The sequence below is a fragment of the Manis javanica genome, chromosome 4 (genome assembly GCF_040802235.1).
Source record: "Manis javanica isolate MJ-LG chromosome 4, MJ_LKY, whole genome shotgun sequence".
Classification (NCBI taxonomy): Eukaryota; Metazoa; Chordata; class Mammalia; order Pholidota; family Manidae; genus Manis; species Manis javanica.
The window spans coordinates 149,568,327-149,584,363 of NC_133159.1; the positions used below are offsets into that span (position 1 = coordinate 149,568,327).

General features: G+C 36.8%; 1 protein-coding gene across 1 annotated transcript in view; it reads left to right on the plus strand.

Annotated features, from left to right (window-relative positions):
• The first annotated feature begins 420 nt into the window (after window positions 1-420).
• HSF5 (heat shock transcription factor 5) overlaps window positions 421-16,037 on the plus strand; it is a 36,768-nt gene continuing 21,151 nt past the window's right edge. Inside the window, exons 1-3 of the mRNA XM_037003861.2 lie at window positions 421-1,173; window positions 6,865-7,239; window positions 15,092-15,186. Of these exons, the coding sequence (XP_036859756.1) occupies window positions 570-1,173; window positions 6,865-7,239; window positions 15,092-15,186 (1,074 nt within the window). The 5' untranslated portion in view covers window positions 421-569. The remainder of the gene's footprint in view (window positions 1,174-6,864; window positions 7,240-15,091; window positions 15,187-16,037) is intronic.

A 16,037-nucleotide genomic window follows, 5' to 3' on the forward strand; every position in this document is an offset into this window, starting at 1 on the left:
ACAAAATACTACCATCTAAACGGTGAATTTGTTCACTGGAGACCTCTACTATCACCACCACCTTCTTTTGGAGAGATGAGCAATTCAACTGTTGGTGCTCAGGTTTAGAAGTTAGGTCCTTTGTTCTCAAGGACTGCCTTTGTGTTGCCAAATGCACACTTTCTGAATTCTAAATCCCTGCGGGCTGGCTGCGGTGAAATACACAAATCTCAGGATTCCGCCAGGGGTGAACCTGGGCTCATTTCTTGCGGGACTTCACGCCGACGCCCGGCGGACTCGGAGGGAGGGTGGCTGCCTTCCACCGCGTCCCCCGCTGTTGCACGTGGCCCGGGTGACGCGGCGTCGGGTGGGCCGGCTTTCGGCGCGCCCAGCCGCGCGGTGGGAACTCGAGGCCCCATTGGCCGCGTTGGAAGCTGTGGCGGAAGGTCGTGCGCCAACGGTCTCCGGGCCCGCGCGGACCGGGCGCTGGCAGGAGGGGGCAGGGCGCAGCGAAGGCCAGGGGAGGTGGGGATCGAGAACGGGGTGGGAAAGCTGGGTTTGCGGGGCTAAGCCCAGGGCCGGCGGGGACCATGGAAGAGGCGCTGCTCTCCACCCCTATTAACCCCAACAACTTCCCTGCCAAGCTGTGGCGGTTGGTGAACAGCCCCCGGTACCGCTCGATCCGCTGGGACAGCCGCGGCGAGGGGCTGCTCATTGACCAGCCGCTCTTCGAGGCCGAGCTGCTCAGTCCGCCCCGGCCGGCGGCTGCGGGCGGCGTCGGGGTCGCCGGGGGCCCCGCGGGCCCCGGGACCGAGCCCGAACTCTTCAAAACCACCAACTTCACTAGCTTCATCCGCCAGCTCAACCTCTATGGCTTCCGCAAGGTGGTGCTAGGCGGGCCGGGCACCGCGGGGCCCGGGCCGGGGTCAAGGGGCGGTGGACCGGCGGGCGACGGGCCGCTGCACCACTTCCACAGCCCGCACTTCCGCCGCGACCAGCCGCAGCTGCTCGTGCGCCTCAAGAGGCTCACCACCGCTAACAAGGCCAAGCTGGCGGCAGGCCTGGAGGTGCCCTGCCGCCCGCCCAACCGCTTCCAGAGGCTCCTCATCACGTCGGCCTCCGCCTCCATCTCGGCCTCCCTGCTGCAGCACCCAGAGCCGCCGCCTCCCGCGGGGCTCCAGCCCGAGCCGCACGGTGAGTCTTCACAGGGCCTCCTCGCACCGCAGGGCACATGGGGCGTCTGGGAGCAACCGCCGCTTCGAAGGGCATTTTCGCACATCCTCACCTGGGAGGTATCCGAAACGCGCCCAGGTTCCACTTGTTTGATGGGCTTCCCAAGAAGTAAGTCACGAGAGGCTACATCACCTCCAGCGTTCTCACTAGCACCAGGACTCCTTTTCTCCCAGGATCTGCCCTGGAAAGAGTCCATAAGCATGTAGTCCCCTCTTTGTCCACTTGAACAGCCAAAGGGACGTCTGCTTTAGGCTTGCTTTCTTCTACTCCCTGGACCCCTCTTAAATTCCAGACCTCCACAGCCTTTTACCCTTCTTGACACCGAGGCTGTCCACTGTGAACATCTAGAATAAGTAGCCCTTTGTTGAAGCTCTGGGTCAGGAAGAAACACAGAAGGGTCTCCTTTGCTCTAATGGGAAGCAGAACAGAGTTTCTATAAAGAGTGAGAATATGATGAAGGTCAAGGTAGGAAGGAACAAAGTCAGAGCCAAGGAAACTTAGAACATTAATAAAAACCAAGGGAAAGTGAACAAAAGTGAACAAGGGACCTTGAGTGGAAGTTTGTCTTGAAGAGGTGCCATCTTCTACCCACTGACACATTTAAGAAATCTTGAAGTAAGTGTCTGACAATCATATTTTGGGTTCCAGGTGTGTAGGAGGATAGCCATTGTTTAGATATATTTAGGAAAATATAACTATTTCATTATTGACAAGGTACTGTTTCTATGTAGAATGAATTGGCTAAACATTTCTAGTTTATGATGCTTATTTAAGGTGTTATGGTTAGACAAAGGAAGGCAAAAATGGTTTTCTTTACTGTCAAATTTTAGTCAAAAAGAATTTTGGAAAGTTATATTTGGAACTTTCTCCATAGCCTTGGAATTTCACTTGGCTACAGTATTTCAGTATTGCAAAAAAATTTGTATAAATCTGCATTTACTAAAAGTTCAAAAACTCCATGATAAATTATTTTATAAACTTAATTTCAGATGCTCTTCCCCCTCTTTCAGGAAGGTGAGGGTGACATTATTCCCTTTCTCTGTTTAAAGACTCCATGATACGAAGCAACCTGATACTTATTATTATGTAAGAGTAATAGAAACATTTTCAGTATGTTAACGTAGATTTTAACATAAAGATGTCTGGGTTATTTTTCAGTTATGAAAACTTTTATACTATGCACAAAGTAACACTGTTGAATTTAATCTAGGCCCAGGGTCATGAAAGAGGCAGAACTCTTCATTTGGAATTTAGAAGATAAGGGATTAGGTTGTGTGCCTGTGGAGCTTAGAAGATAAGGGTTAGAGTTCTAGTAACAAGTTGGAAAAATAGCAGTGCCATAGGAATGTTCTAAAGGAATTCTAAAGGAATATTAGGCCACTTTTATATGATGGCTGTTGATTCTGGTGGGAAAAGACAATGGAGATAAACACCATGGCATACATTTAGCAGAATTTCTGACATGAATATATGTTTTTCAGGTTGTATAGCTGGTGGGTATATGGAGAAAAAACTGGAAAATGTGTTCGTGGGAGAAATAGGATAACCACTTCAAATAAACATATATACACACATATATAAAAACCAGCCCTTGTGTACTTCTTTCTCTTCTGATTTTCTTTCTTCCTCACTTCCTCACCTGTCTTAAACCTAGTTGTATTCTGAGGATAGAGTCAATTTTGGTTGAAGAAATACAGGGGCTATCTAAGATCTGATTTTCTTCATTTACAGTTTAGTTGGTCAGCATTTTAAAGATTATTTGTTGAAAAATAAATTCATACTTTTTTAGTATAGATAATACATCAATCCATGTATGCCTAGATTATTGTAGTTTTCATGCATTTCCTGTTTTTTACCATTCTCCTTGCTGGTATGTGCAGAAGATATGTCATGACTGTCTACCCCATAGGTGAGGTTCACTAGGGAACTGTGTTACTGGTTTGGGTGGGATAAAATTCTAAGTAAGTTCAGGAATACTGTCCCAGCTTTGTTTGCTTTAATTCTGTGTTCTAAACCCTTGGCTCTTCTATTTTTCCTCAATTTTTATTCTGCTCAAATCCTGTTTTGGTTATATGACTGACTACACTGCTACTTCTTAATTTCCAGTTGTTAACCTGTTCTACTTTAGTTTGTAGTTTGGATACTTCTCTTTTACAGTAGAACCCTCTGTTTTAGGAACTAGTGATCTAGATCCATTGGGCCAGATGTCTTGTTTACTTTTCAGTAATGTACTTGATAAGAAATGTGAGAATCACGTTTTTCCTTTTTTTGTTTGCCCACTTTTGTTATTTTGTTTTTGGTGGCAGTTTATTTTATGGTATTTGTTAAGTCTGAGCCATGGTAGATAGTTAATAACTTTTCGCTTGGGGATACCAAGCTCTGGAGGCAAGTTTTGGGCAAGAGGCAAGTTCTTTCCTGGGTATTGATTAACTCAGATTCATTTACACAGAAGGACTAGAATCCTCAAGAACAGAAATCCATCCTTCCTTGCATTTCCAGAATTTTGAATTTAAGCTTTACCAAATATATCTTAAATATGTTCTGAAGACATGTAGATGTTTGTAAAGTTGGTCAGAATAAAACCCTATGAGGTAACCCCTAAAAGAAGAATAAATAAGAGCTGATCTCACCTTACCCTTTATTTTTATTATTATTATTCTTTATTTTGTTATCATTAATCTACAATTACATGAGGAACATTATGTTTACTAGGCTCTCCCCTTCACCAAGTCCCCCCCACAAACCCCATTTCAGTCACTGTCCATCAGCATAGTAAGATGCTGTAGAATCACTACTTGTCTTCTCTGTGTTGCACAGCCCTCCCCATGCCTCCCCCCACATTATACATGCTAATCATAATCCCCCTTTCTTTTCCCCCCTCCTTATCCCTCCCTTCCCACCCATCCTCCCCAGTCCCTTTCCCTTTGGTAACTGTTAGTCCATTCTCAGGTTCTGTGATTCTGCTGCTGTTTTGTTCCTTCAGTTTTTTTTCTTTGTTCTTATACTCCACATATGAGTGAAATCATTTGGTACTTGTCTTTCTCCGCCTGGCTTATTTCACTGAGCATAATACCCTCTAACTCCATCCATGTTGTTTCAAATGGTAGGATTTGTTTTCTTCTTATGGCTAAATAATATTCCATTGTGTGTATGTACCACATCTCCTTTATCTATTCATCTACTGATGGACACTTAGGTTGCTTCCATTTCTTGGCTATTGTAAATAGTGCTGCGATAAACATAGGGGTGCATCTGTCTTTTTCAAACTGGGTTGCTGTATTCTTAGGGTAAATTCCTAGAAGTGGAGTTCCTGGGTCAAATGGTATTTCTATTTTGAGCTTTTTGAGGAACCTCCATACTGCTTTCCACAATGGTTGAACTAATTTACATTCCCACCAGCAGTGTAGGAGGGTTCTCCTTTCTCTACAGCCTCGCCAACATTTGTTGTTTGTCTTTTGGATGGTGGCGATCCTTACTGGTGTGAGGTGATATCTCATTGTGGTTTTAATTTGCATTTCACCAATGATTAGCAATGTGGAGCATCTTTTCATGTGTCTGTTGGCCATCTGAATTTCTTCTTTGGAGAACTGTGTGTTCAGCTCCTCTGCCCATTTTTTAATCGGATTATTTGTTTTTTGTTTGTTGACCTTACTCTTTATTTTAAAAAACAAACCAATTTGAAGGAATGCTCTTCTAACAGTGTTCGTATTTAGCAGCATCTAAAATATATAAATATTTGGGGGACATGATAATGGGGGGAGCCTAGTAACCATAATGTTGCTCATATAATTGTACATTAATGGTACCAAAAATAATAATAATAAGTTTAAAATAAATAAATAAATAAAATATGTAAGTATTTGGCCACCACTGAGAGTTTCCCATGATAGAAGTAGAATTTATATTTTAATTCATATCTAAATTCCATTTAGAGAAATCAAGGTAGAGAATTCTTTAATTAGCTACTTAAATTGTCTACAGTCTGAAAATTCATCATCAGCTTAACCCAGAGAGGGCAGAAGGATTAGTGAGCTCTTGCACACTGTAGTAATATGTAATGTGAGCATGTGAAGCATCCCAGGAAAAATCAAGTGGTAGGTAGTTTTGAACCTCATGAATATCTGTTGTGAAGAGCAAAAAATGTTTCTTTAGTCTTAAAGGATTGTCAGTGATGGTTTCAAAGTGTGTATACATATGGAATTGCTAGTCACTTAGCATAAAAACTGTTTTTTATACTTTAAAGGAGAAAAGGAAATGTAGTTTTTAAGAGGTGTACCATTTGAATACATTCAGTCTTCTGACCTAAGATTTTTTTTTTACCATTAGATTTAGAGCTCTTGATTCCCAGGGCTTCACAATTTGTATGAATATGTATTTGTTTATTCTTGGCATTAATGTTTTATTCTTTTTTATTTTTTTATTATTTTTAAAAGTTTATTTGAGCAAAATTTGAGTCAGATCAGGCAGTGCCAAACCAGAAGTGGTTAGGAGTGCTCCCTAATGCTTTATTCTTTTGAGGAAATTAAGCATCATAGAAACAGAATGTAAGATGTGTTACGTGTTGAATAGGTTTACCATTTAAATTGGGAAGGTAGTATTTGAGTGCCTTCTTTCATCTTGTATTTAACAGAGGAGTAGCACATAATTAGACTTTCCCTCTGTTAGATTAGTTTAATAAAACAAATTGAAAGGGATTTGTGAACCATCTAATATAATACATAATGCCCTTTGTATGAATAAATTAGGCTAGCTTTGTTTATGTTCAAGAACCACAGTCTGTGAATTAAGTTCTGTTACCAATATTTATGTTTCCCTTTTCCTCACTATATAGTATTGCCCTATCTCTTCCTCATCTCCATTTTTAAATTTCTTTCTATATTGCTAGATAAGAGAAAGCAAATATCAGAATCTCTGGGACTGTGTATGTGGATTTTTAACAAACTCTCCAGATGATTCAGATTTAAATCAGTGTTTGAGAGCCACTGATACCTAGGAAGGGACATTAAAGATACTTTGAAGAAAAAAGGACTATGGGAAATTACTCATTGATTTAAGGTATGAAGAAGAGAACTGAGTCAGTTTTCAAGCCTGACTTTTCTGCAAAGATATCATTAAAAAAGATAAATTGAAAGGGAGCAAAGAACAAAATCTTTTTGATTTGTGTTATAATTCTTATTTGTCCTACATTTACTTCTTTTGTATATATGGTTGAGCACTTGTTTTTATGCCTATTACAAAGGTTCCTAAATGATTTGAAAGACTGAAATTTCTGGAACTTCTAGGGAATAGTTTATGGATTGGAAAAATTGAGGTCAATTGAAGTAAGAGGTATGATGACTGAATCATCTATAAAAGACTTTTTAACATTGAATTTGATTTAATGTTAGAATTTGGCTACTTTTTCTCTAATGACAGTTACATTGAGAACTAAACAAAGGATTATTTCGGGTTTTTTTTTTTCAGATTATATATAATCTCTTGTTGTGGATTCTGAACTTGTTTTGACCAAAACTTAATATTTGTTGTGTTAAAAATGGCTGAGAACTCAACCTATTCATAGGTGAAGAGTGGTGTATATTTTGTGACTTTTGGTTTACTACATCCAGTGGTGTAATATAAAATTAGTAAATGTGCTCTTCCTCTTTTATGCAGGACCAGTGGCTGTAGGACAAATCCACCAGTCATTCCAGCAAGATAGTTTGTCTCCTTACTCCTATGCATCAGCTTCATCCCAGAACCACAGTACTTTTCCTCTGAAAGGTTTAGATCGGACCCCGATTCCTCCTAGAACATGGCAAAACTCCCTTGGAATGAACCCAGGACAAGTGGAAACGTCTCCCACTTTTTCAGATAAAGGTGTTCCATTTCCTATACTGCAGAGGTTTCCACCTGAGGTTACCTATACCCTGCAGCCCAGCGCCACATCTGTACATGTTCAGCAAGGTCCTCAAACAATGGTCAGTTCCTCCCAAAAATACAGTAACTACACATCCTCAGCACAGTACTCCCAAGCCTACTATCCAACAGGTATGAGAAATTCACGTTAAGTGGCTTCTGTTTAAGTACTTTATAATGAGCATTTATATTTTTAAGTGCATTTCTGCATACTTAAAAATAGCAGGAATATGCACTAAAGAAATGTCAAAAATTTCTCATCAGGACATATTTTTAAGCAATACATAAAATTTCATTGTGTTCTTAAGGATTGTGGAAATTCTGCTGTTACATAAAGGTGTATGTTTTTAGTGAAACTTTCATATCCTTGAAATGTGTCCTAATAAATTAAAACTTAGTACAGCAGAATCTTATTTGAACTCTGCCATTGGTGCAACAATATTTTGGTTTTTTGCTTTCAAAAAAGTATTTCTATCTATTATACATAGTTTATATTTTTTCATGTTATGGGTGAGATTATATCATAATGAAATCATCTTAGTATCTCAGTAGTGAAGTTTAATAAAAGGACATATTCTCCATCTCTTAAAACTATGGTCTTTTAGTGAAAATGTGATGGTGTGGTTTGACAGTGTAGTCCGTCAGTGTTAATCCTAGCCAACTAAGACCTGGGGAGTGGCAGAGCAAAGGAGAACCTGACAATGACAACTGATTTAGAGTCAACCAAGGGTATTGAAAACATACTGGTAGATCTCAAGTCACTAACTGGGAATCCTTATGAAAGTGGCTGTTTGTTTAGCTTTGTGGGTAGAGTGGGGCATGTCTTTTGTGGGGGTACATTTTGGCAAGATAATAGCCTTACCATTCATTCAAATGTATTTTCAGTTTTGCAGAAAAACCATAATGGTGGTGTTATTTATACAAAGTGATGAAATGGGGCAATAAGAACAAGACAAGGGTCAAGGCTTTCAGAAAAGACCAGAGAGAGAAGAAGCATCATGCCTTTGCCCTGTGAATTAAGATTCTACGAATATTAAGATACTAAAAATAAGATCTGGAAGCGACCTCTAGAAGTATTTTATTAGACCACTTCTCCCAGGCAGGATGAAATCAAAAGCTGAAATAGTGGGAAGAATGTAAATTAGATAAGGAATTGGATAATTTGTTGACATTTTAAAGTTATTAATCTGGTAACTGTTCTATTTGTAACAGTACTCACCATTTTAGCTGTAACATCCAACTATGTTCTTTTACTCCTGGCTCATTGCATTCCACCCATATATAACAGTAAAAGGGATTGCTTTATTTTCTCAAAGCATTTAATATTAAAATAATAAGAGTTTAAATTAGATTAGGTTTTATAGATTTTCAGAACTGCCACCGTTTTGGTGGATGGAGTTGGAAAGGAGAGGGGAAGGAATTATACAGAGTAAGGATGATTTAGCACTTTTAATAATTTTCCCCATTAGAAATTTTAGAAATATATTTTTTTAACCTTCTTATATAGAAACAATTTGAGGCCTAGTATTTTTCCAGGTTTTTAGGTACTTATTTGAAGAACCACAATATCTGTGTGATCTTTAAAAAATGGAAGATAACTAATTTCATATTATAAGTTATTTATCTTATGTATCTTATTTGCATAGCAACAAATAGGGTCAGATTTTTATTAACAAGGAGTTTAACACAATATTTTAATTAACAAATTAGGCATTGCTATCTAAATTGTCATTTTGGCAGCATAGAAGAGTCTGTGGCTTCTTTACATTTGCTTTACATTCCAGTATTAACTGGACAGTACCCTACTTCTCTTCCTTTTACCAATAACTGTTTCTCTTTCCTTTCCTCACTCACCTCCAAATCCCCCTCCTTAAACTACTGAAGACTAAAAAGCTTCTGGGGAGTTGAAATTTGAAAGGACTGCCATGGAGAGATACAGAAATGTACTTGGCCTTCCAAATTGGAATTTTAGAAGTGTTTTCCTGTGGACAGATATGTTAGACACAGTGATTAGTTTCTATTAACATGGCTAGTCCTACACTTAAGGTACAGGTGGTTCTAGTCTGGCCTAGGAGCCAAACTAGCCTGTATGATATAGTTTCTACAGGAAAATGTATTCCAAGCTCCAAGCAAGTCTCTTGGAAACTCCTAGTTCTAAATTTTGAGAACCACTTACCTATTATTTACAAGACATTGCAGATAGTTAAGACTACTTGTTCATTATAGGAATAGTATTTGTTAAATTATTATGATTTGGGATATGTTATTTTAAAAAATATTTTATGTTAGTGTCAGCTTATATACTTTTCAGTTGAAAACTATCTCTAAGAGTTCAAGATAAGGACCAGAAAGGAGGTCTTGAAAGAACAAGTAAATGCTGCTGATATTTTAGTAGTATACAGTGCATCTGAAATAGAACCTTCTAATATCTAGATTTTTGTTTTGACTTTGAGAGGGTTAATTGAAATACTGAAATGTAAAGTTTCTGAGGTTGTGGAATAGGAAACCTCACAATCTTATGATGACTTCAAAAACAGAGTAGTTCTATGATAAAACATGGGCAAAACTGCTTTGAACATTCTGAAGTACTGCCTAAATAAAAAGTTGTACTGTTAAATACGAAAGTCCTGCTATGGGAAAGAAAGTGCCATAAAAATACTGTATAAGTACTTAATTCCTGCAAATTTTAGAAAAAAGCAAAAAATAGTGAACAATTTAACCAGTATTTAGTGAGCATGTTTATGAAGAACATTACAAATGACTTTCCCAAAGTTAAATAGAGTATCATTCTCAGTGGCAGGATAACAATCACTCCCAAATCCAGCTCTCTAAATCATAATAAAGTAACTAATGGTTATACTTGAATCTTTTTAAAGTAAACTATATGACTTGAAGTTTGGATAAAATTTGAGTAAAAAACAACATCCAACTTCATTTAAAAATCATTTATATTGACACTAAACTTAGATCTGGTCTTCAAATAGTATAACCAGTACATTTTGAATTTTGTGATACTTAGTAAATCATTAATTTCTTTAGTAAAGCCAAACATTGACATTATAAAATTGCTATCAGACTGATTCATAAAGTGACTTACCTGAATAATTTCTTGTATTTGTCATTCTTTTCTTGAAGTGCCTGCTTTCATGCTTAGCTCATTTACATTTTTTCTACTCTTAACCACTCCTTCAAAGACAGTGTTGCAGATCTAGTATCAGTTGACTCTCTATTCTTGCCCTATCTTAAGTTCAGTTTTTTCCTCTGAAGATATTATCAGGGTGCTACTATAATTTCCCTTTTTTTTAAATAAAAAAAACTTCACTTTAGACTTTTTTTTATCTTATTCCTTATATATTTGAACATACATAAGATTCATATATTCATATTTATTTAGACAGTGAGCCTTGCAATGAGGAATTGTTTTCCTTTGACTTTGTAATGCTGAATTGTCTCAAAATCAGCTTTGAGTTTTTTCAGAGTTAAGTTTTAAGCTCAAAGCAGTGATTAGCAATTTGTAGCTGCCCTTTATCTCTTATTTCACAATTATTTATATAACAGTCATTATGACTGGGCACTGTTCTGAGTATTTTCCAAATATTAATTCATTTAAGCCTCACAGCCAACTTACAAGATGGGGAATGTAATTATCCTCATTTTATAGATAAGGAACCAAAGCACAACAAGGCAGAGACAGGGCTAGGGTGTAACCAAGGCAGACTGACACAGGAGTCCATTCCTTTGGCCATTGTGCCCTCCTGCCTGCCTGCCTCTATGCAAAGAGGGACTTTTTCTTTTGTTTTTTCATTTGAGAGACTTTCCTGGTGTATGTCCTCCTCAAGTTAAATACTCCCAGATAGGGTAGACAACAGATTGGTGGAGAGATTCTTTGTGTTACTTGCAGAGGGAATGCCCTGGATCATCCTGACCAACTAGAGAGAATGTGTTCCAATTGCTAGAGTGGGAGGTCCAGTTGAGGCCTCTGAGTGGGGTTGCCTCTAATTCATTTCTGTATCCCCTTACACCTAGCTTAGTGTTTGGCTATAATAGGCCCTTATTAAATAATTTATTAAATGGAATGAAATAATCGTAGACTCAGTTTTGCAGTTAATCATCCAAAGTGACCTTCAGTGGATTATTTCATGTCACTCAGCCTCAATATCCCTTTCTATAAAGTGGCATTGATTGTTCAGGTCAGGGGCTAAATGATTTAATGTATGTGAATATAGACTTGAGAAAATTTAAAACTATTTACATATAAGGGAAAAATATTTTAAAAGCTATACATTTCCCTTCAAAGTACATATATTTTTGTTTTTTATTGAAAGATATCCTTTATATAGTTATTTAAATTTTTTTCTGTATTCTTGGGCAAAAAAAGAGTTGTTTATTTTAAAGTACATTTAAATTCTAAGGATTTGATCTTTTAGGCTGCTAATCCTACATAATGTACATAAACAAATATAGAATCTAGAGTTATAGGAGCTTTCCAATGCTATACTCTTGTGCTTAGGTAGCCTGTATTGTTACTGTTCTTAAAAGGTCTCAGTTTGTTCTTATGGAAAGAGGGACTTGACAGAAATACACCAGGAAGTTCTCTTGAGCTGCCAGAAGAAGCTAGGCAAAAGCACAATTGTATTTACCTTTCTTTTTATTATATTTATTTTTATATTTTCTGAAATTAAACTTTTACCATTTTAACCATTTAAGTTACAGTTCTAAGGTATTAAATACATTCACATTGTTGCATACTAGCATCACCACCATCCATCTCCAGAACTTTTTCATCTTCCCCAACTAACCTCTCTGTACCCATTCACAATCCCCTCTTTCCCAGCTCCTGGCAACCACCATTCTACCTTCTGTATCTATGAATTTGACAACTCTAGCAGTCTCATATAAGAGGGATCATACAATATTGGTCCTTTTGTGATTGGCTTATTTCTTTTAGCATAATATCTTCAAGGTTCATTGATACTGTAATGTGTCAAAATTTTCTTCTTTTTAATATTGAATACTTTACCATTGTATGTATGTGCCACATTTTGTTTATCCATTCATCTGTTGATAGACCCTGGGTTACTTCCACCTTTTGACCATTGTGAATAGTGCTGCTATAAACCTGGGTGCACAAATATCTATTCAAATATCTGCTTTTACTTCTTTTTGGGTATATGTCCAGAGGGCCTTTTATTTACCTCACCATAAATGAGGAGATGGTGTGGTTCAAGTTGCTATAATAATATTTCTTGAATGTAAACTTACTTTTAGGATATTTTTCCTTTTGAGCATTTTTATTGGGCATTTCTCACGGTTGATACTGTACTATTTTGGAGTAAATTCAAGTCCAAAGAATTTAAATTACTTCCATAGGAAAAAGTGTATGAACTTGTTTTCCTAACCTATGGTGAGATTCAAAATTTTTACTTTTAGATCATTTTTAGTATTCCTAACTTTTTTCACTATAAGAATTGTTTTTAAAAATATCATCACTATTATATTTATATCAGAAAAAGAATTCTGTCCATAATTTCCAGTTTTTCATTCTACATGCAATTTAATGCCTCAAGTGAACTACCTTCAGGAAGACACTGGAAGATCTTTATGCAGATGAATATGTGTTAGAACATAGGGGCAAACTCAGTTTTATACATGTTGGTGCCTTCACAATGCTTTCGGAATACGAACTAGATTAATTTGTCATGTACTAAGCATACAATTGCATTTCTATAGCTAGGTTTTTCATATTCAATAAACTTACTAATACCTTTGTTCTAGTGTTGACTATACAAAGTAGGACTGCATTGGTAAGGAAATAGCTATTGAGAAATCTTTTTGGATTGTATATTCAAGCCCTCCTTTTCTTCAGGCAGGGTACCTTTCTTCTTTCCATTTGTTACTGGACACTTGAAAGGACATTCTTATTTTGCTGTTTCCTTGGATACAAATTCAACTATCAACTGTTACTAATATGTATTCTCTATTGTATAATTCTAGTTGATTTCTCCAATAAATTTATTTTAAAGTATAACTTAACAGCTGTTTAAAATGAGTAACCATTGTAGTCAAAAGAATACCAGAAAAATAAGGCTGATACATTTCACTGATGATTTGTAGTGAAGTGCTGTTTTATAGTACCCTGATGGGTGAAAACCTGCAGTTCCTGACTGAGTCTTTACTGCCACTAGGGGGCTAGTTTTTCCTTAGCTGTTAAACCTCTAGAAAAACGTCCCAGGTTTTTTCCACCCCCAAACCAGTTTTGTCAAAGCTTTGCAGACCCTCCTTGGCATTCTGCTTTTTGGATTTAACTTATTTCCCATAATATTTATGCTTTGAAATATCTTGGGAAATCAAATTCAAATGAAAACATTTAAATTATGTATTTGAAGGATAAAAGTGTAAGAACTTGTTTGCCTAACCTATACTGGAAGTGATAATAGCTTGAATTTTATGTGGCCATTCTAGTAATATCTGACTTTTTAAATCATTAGATGTTAATTAAGATGATGTCATTCAGACACATTAACCCTTCGTATTTGTATCTGAACTAGAATTCTGTCCATTATTTCAAATTTTTCCTTCCATGTACAAAATTTAATTCCTTAAATTATACATGATATAATGGTAAAATATTTATTTCTAGTATGCCTGTATGAACTTCTGACATTTTAAAAATCAGTAGTCAGTAATAGAGAAATAGGGATGCATTCCAGTGAATTTTTACAATCCTTAGGCTAATTAACTTTCAAAGATTATGTAATGAGATTATTTAGTAATTGTTAGCACACTCAAAATATGAATAATGTGGAAATGGAAAGAGAAAGTTGCCACCTTATAATAAAGACACTTTAAAAATGTTCAGCAAGTGGAGTTGTAAAGTAGTAAAATTAAAGTGTTATATTTTAGGAAGAAGGGAAGATTGGGGAAGCATTGTGGTATAGTAAAAAGCATGTGCTTTAAAGTTTGGATATTGGCTCTGTCACTACCAGCTTTGTGACTTTCAGCAAATTAATATCAGCAGTGTTAGTTTCCTTACTTTTATGAAGTAATGTTAATATTTCATTCAATTGTTTGGGTTATATGAGGCAATATATGCAAAGCACCTAGTGCTGTGTCTGGAACATGGTAGGTGCTCAATAAATATCATCCTCTGTCTAATCCCAAGGTGTGATGTTACAACTGATTCTCATTCAGTATGGAGAATCTCTGGAAAGAGTTCAGTCTTTTCATGGTATTCTACCTAGAAAGAGAAAGTTTGAAATATGTGTTTCTTTAGTTAAAATAATAGCAGTGCAGTGTTAGCTATTGATTGATTGATTTTTTTACTATATGCCCATACGGTTCTAAGTGTTTTATGCATATTGACTCATTCTTTCCTCACAACAAATGTATTGGGGTAGATACTATTATTCCTATCTTAATAAGATGCAGAAACCAAGGCCCAAAGAGATTAACCTTGCTCAAGTTTATATACAGCTATTAAAATTTTGGAGCTGGGCTTCAAAGCAAGGCAGTCTGGCTCTAAGATCCAAATTCCTAACCACTGTTTAAATGGTTGAAACAGTTTTAAATAGATTTCACTGGAAGCACTGTATAATGGTAAGAATGTTTGGAGAGTGTTTTACTTATTTTATCCTTAAAAACACACCCTCCTCCAAATGTTTGTTACTATTAAAATGATTGAGACAATTATTTTGGAATTCCAAATATGTTCTGATATATATATTTTTAACAAAATGAAATTACTTTCAATGAGAATAAATGTTTGGCTAGAAAGGCAATAACATGACCATTTTAAATGACTTTTAGTTTATTACCATGTTGTTTTTAACAAATAATAGCACCTAATTGGACTAAATATAATTTTATTGCACCCACATAGGAAAGCTTTTATAATTTTTCTTTCCAAGTTGAAAGAGGGGAGCAACTTGAATGCTACAGAGGTTTATTTGGGTTGATGGCTTTTCTGTGTTTGAATTTGTTCCAGCTGTGCTACAGTGCTGTTCTCCTACCCACATGGATGCTCTAAGTAGTTGTGTCACTCCCGCTGCCTCTTCCTATGCGTACCATAACTATTTCCAGGTAAGATTCTTGGAACAATGGACATACTCTGTGCTTCACATGCAATATTACTGACTGTGCAGTATTTCAAAGTCTAATTTTATCTTAATGAGTAGCCAGAGGTAAGCTGTGGATTATGGCCTTAGTTTTCTCAGTTCTAAAAAACAGGAGTTGCTATAAATGATGTCTGAGGACTCTTCTAGGCCTGCACTCTCCAATACATTAGGCACTAGCCACATGTGGCTATTTAATTTAATTAAAACTAAATCTAAAATTCATTCCTCAGGTACCCTAGCCACATTTCAAGTGCTCAGTAGCTCATCTGGCTAGTGGCTACCAAATGCACAGAGCAGATAGAGAACATTTCCACAATTGCTGAAAGTTAGTTTTGACAGTGCTGTTCTAGGCTCTCCCATGTTAAAAGGAATACTGGCATACATTGTTTTATTGCACTTTGCTTTATTGTACTTTGAAGAAAGTGCCTTTTCTACAAATTGAAGGTTTGTGATAATCTTGCATTGAGCAAGTCTATCAGTGCCATTTTTCCACTGTTTGTTCACTTCATGTCTCTGTCACATTTTGGTAATTCTTGCAATATTTTAAACTTTTTCGTTATTATTATATTTGTTATGACCTATGATTAGTGATTAGATTCATTGAAAGCATAGGTGATGGTTAGCACTTTTAGCAATAAAGTATTTTTAAGTTAAGGTCAGTACATTATTTTTTAGACATAATGCTATTGCATACTTTACTAAGAACAGCAAACAACTTTAATATGCACTGGGAAACCAAAAAATTCCTTTGACTTGCTGTTACTGCGATATTTGTTTTATTGCAGTGATCTGGAACTGAACTTGCAATGTTTCTGA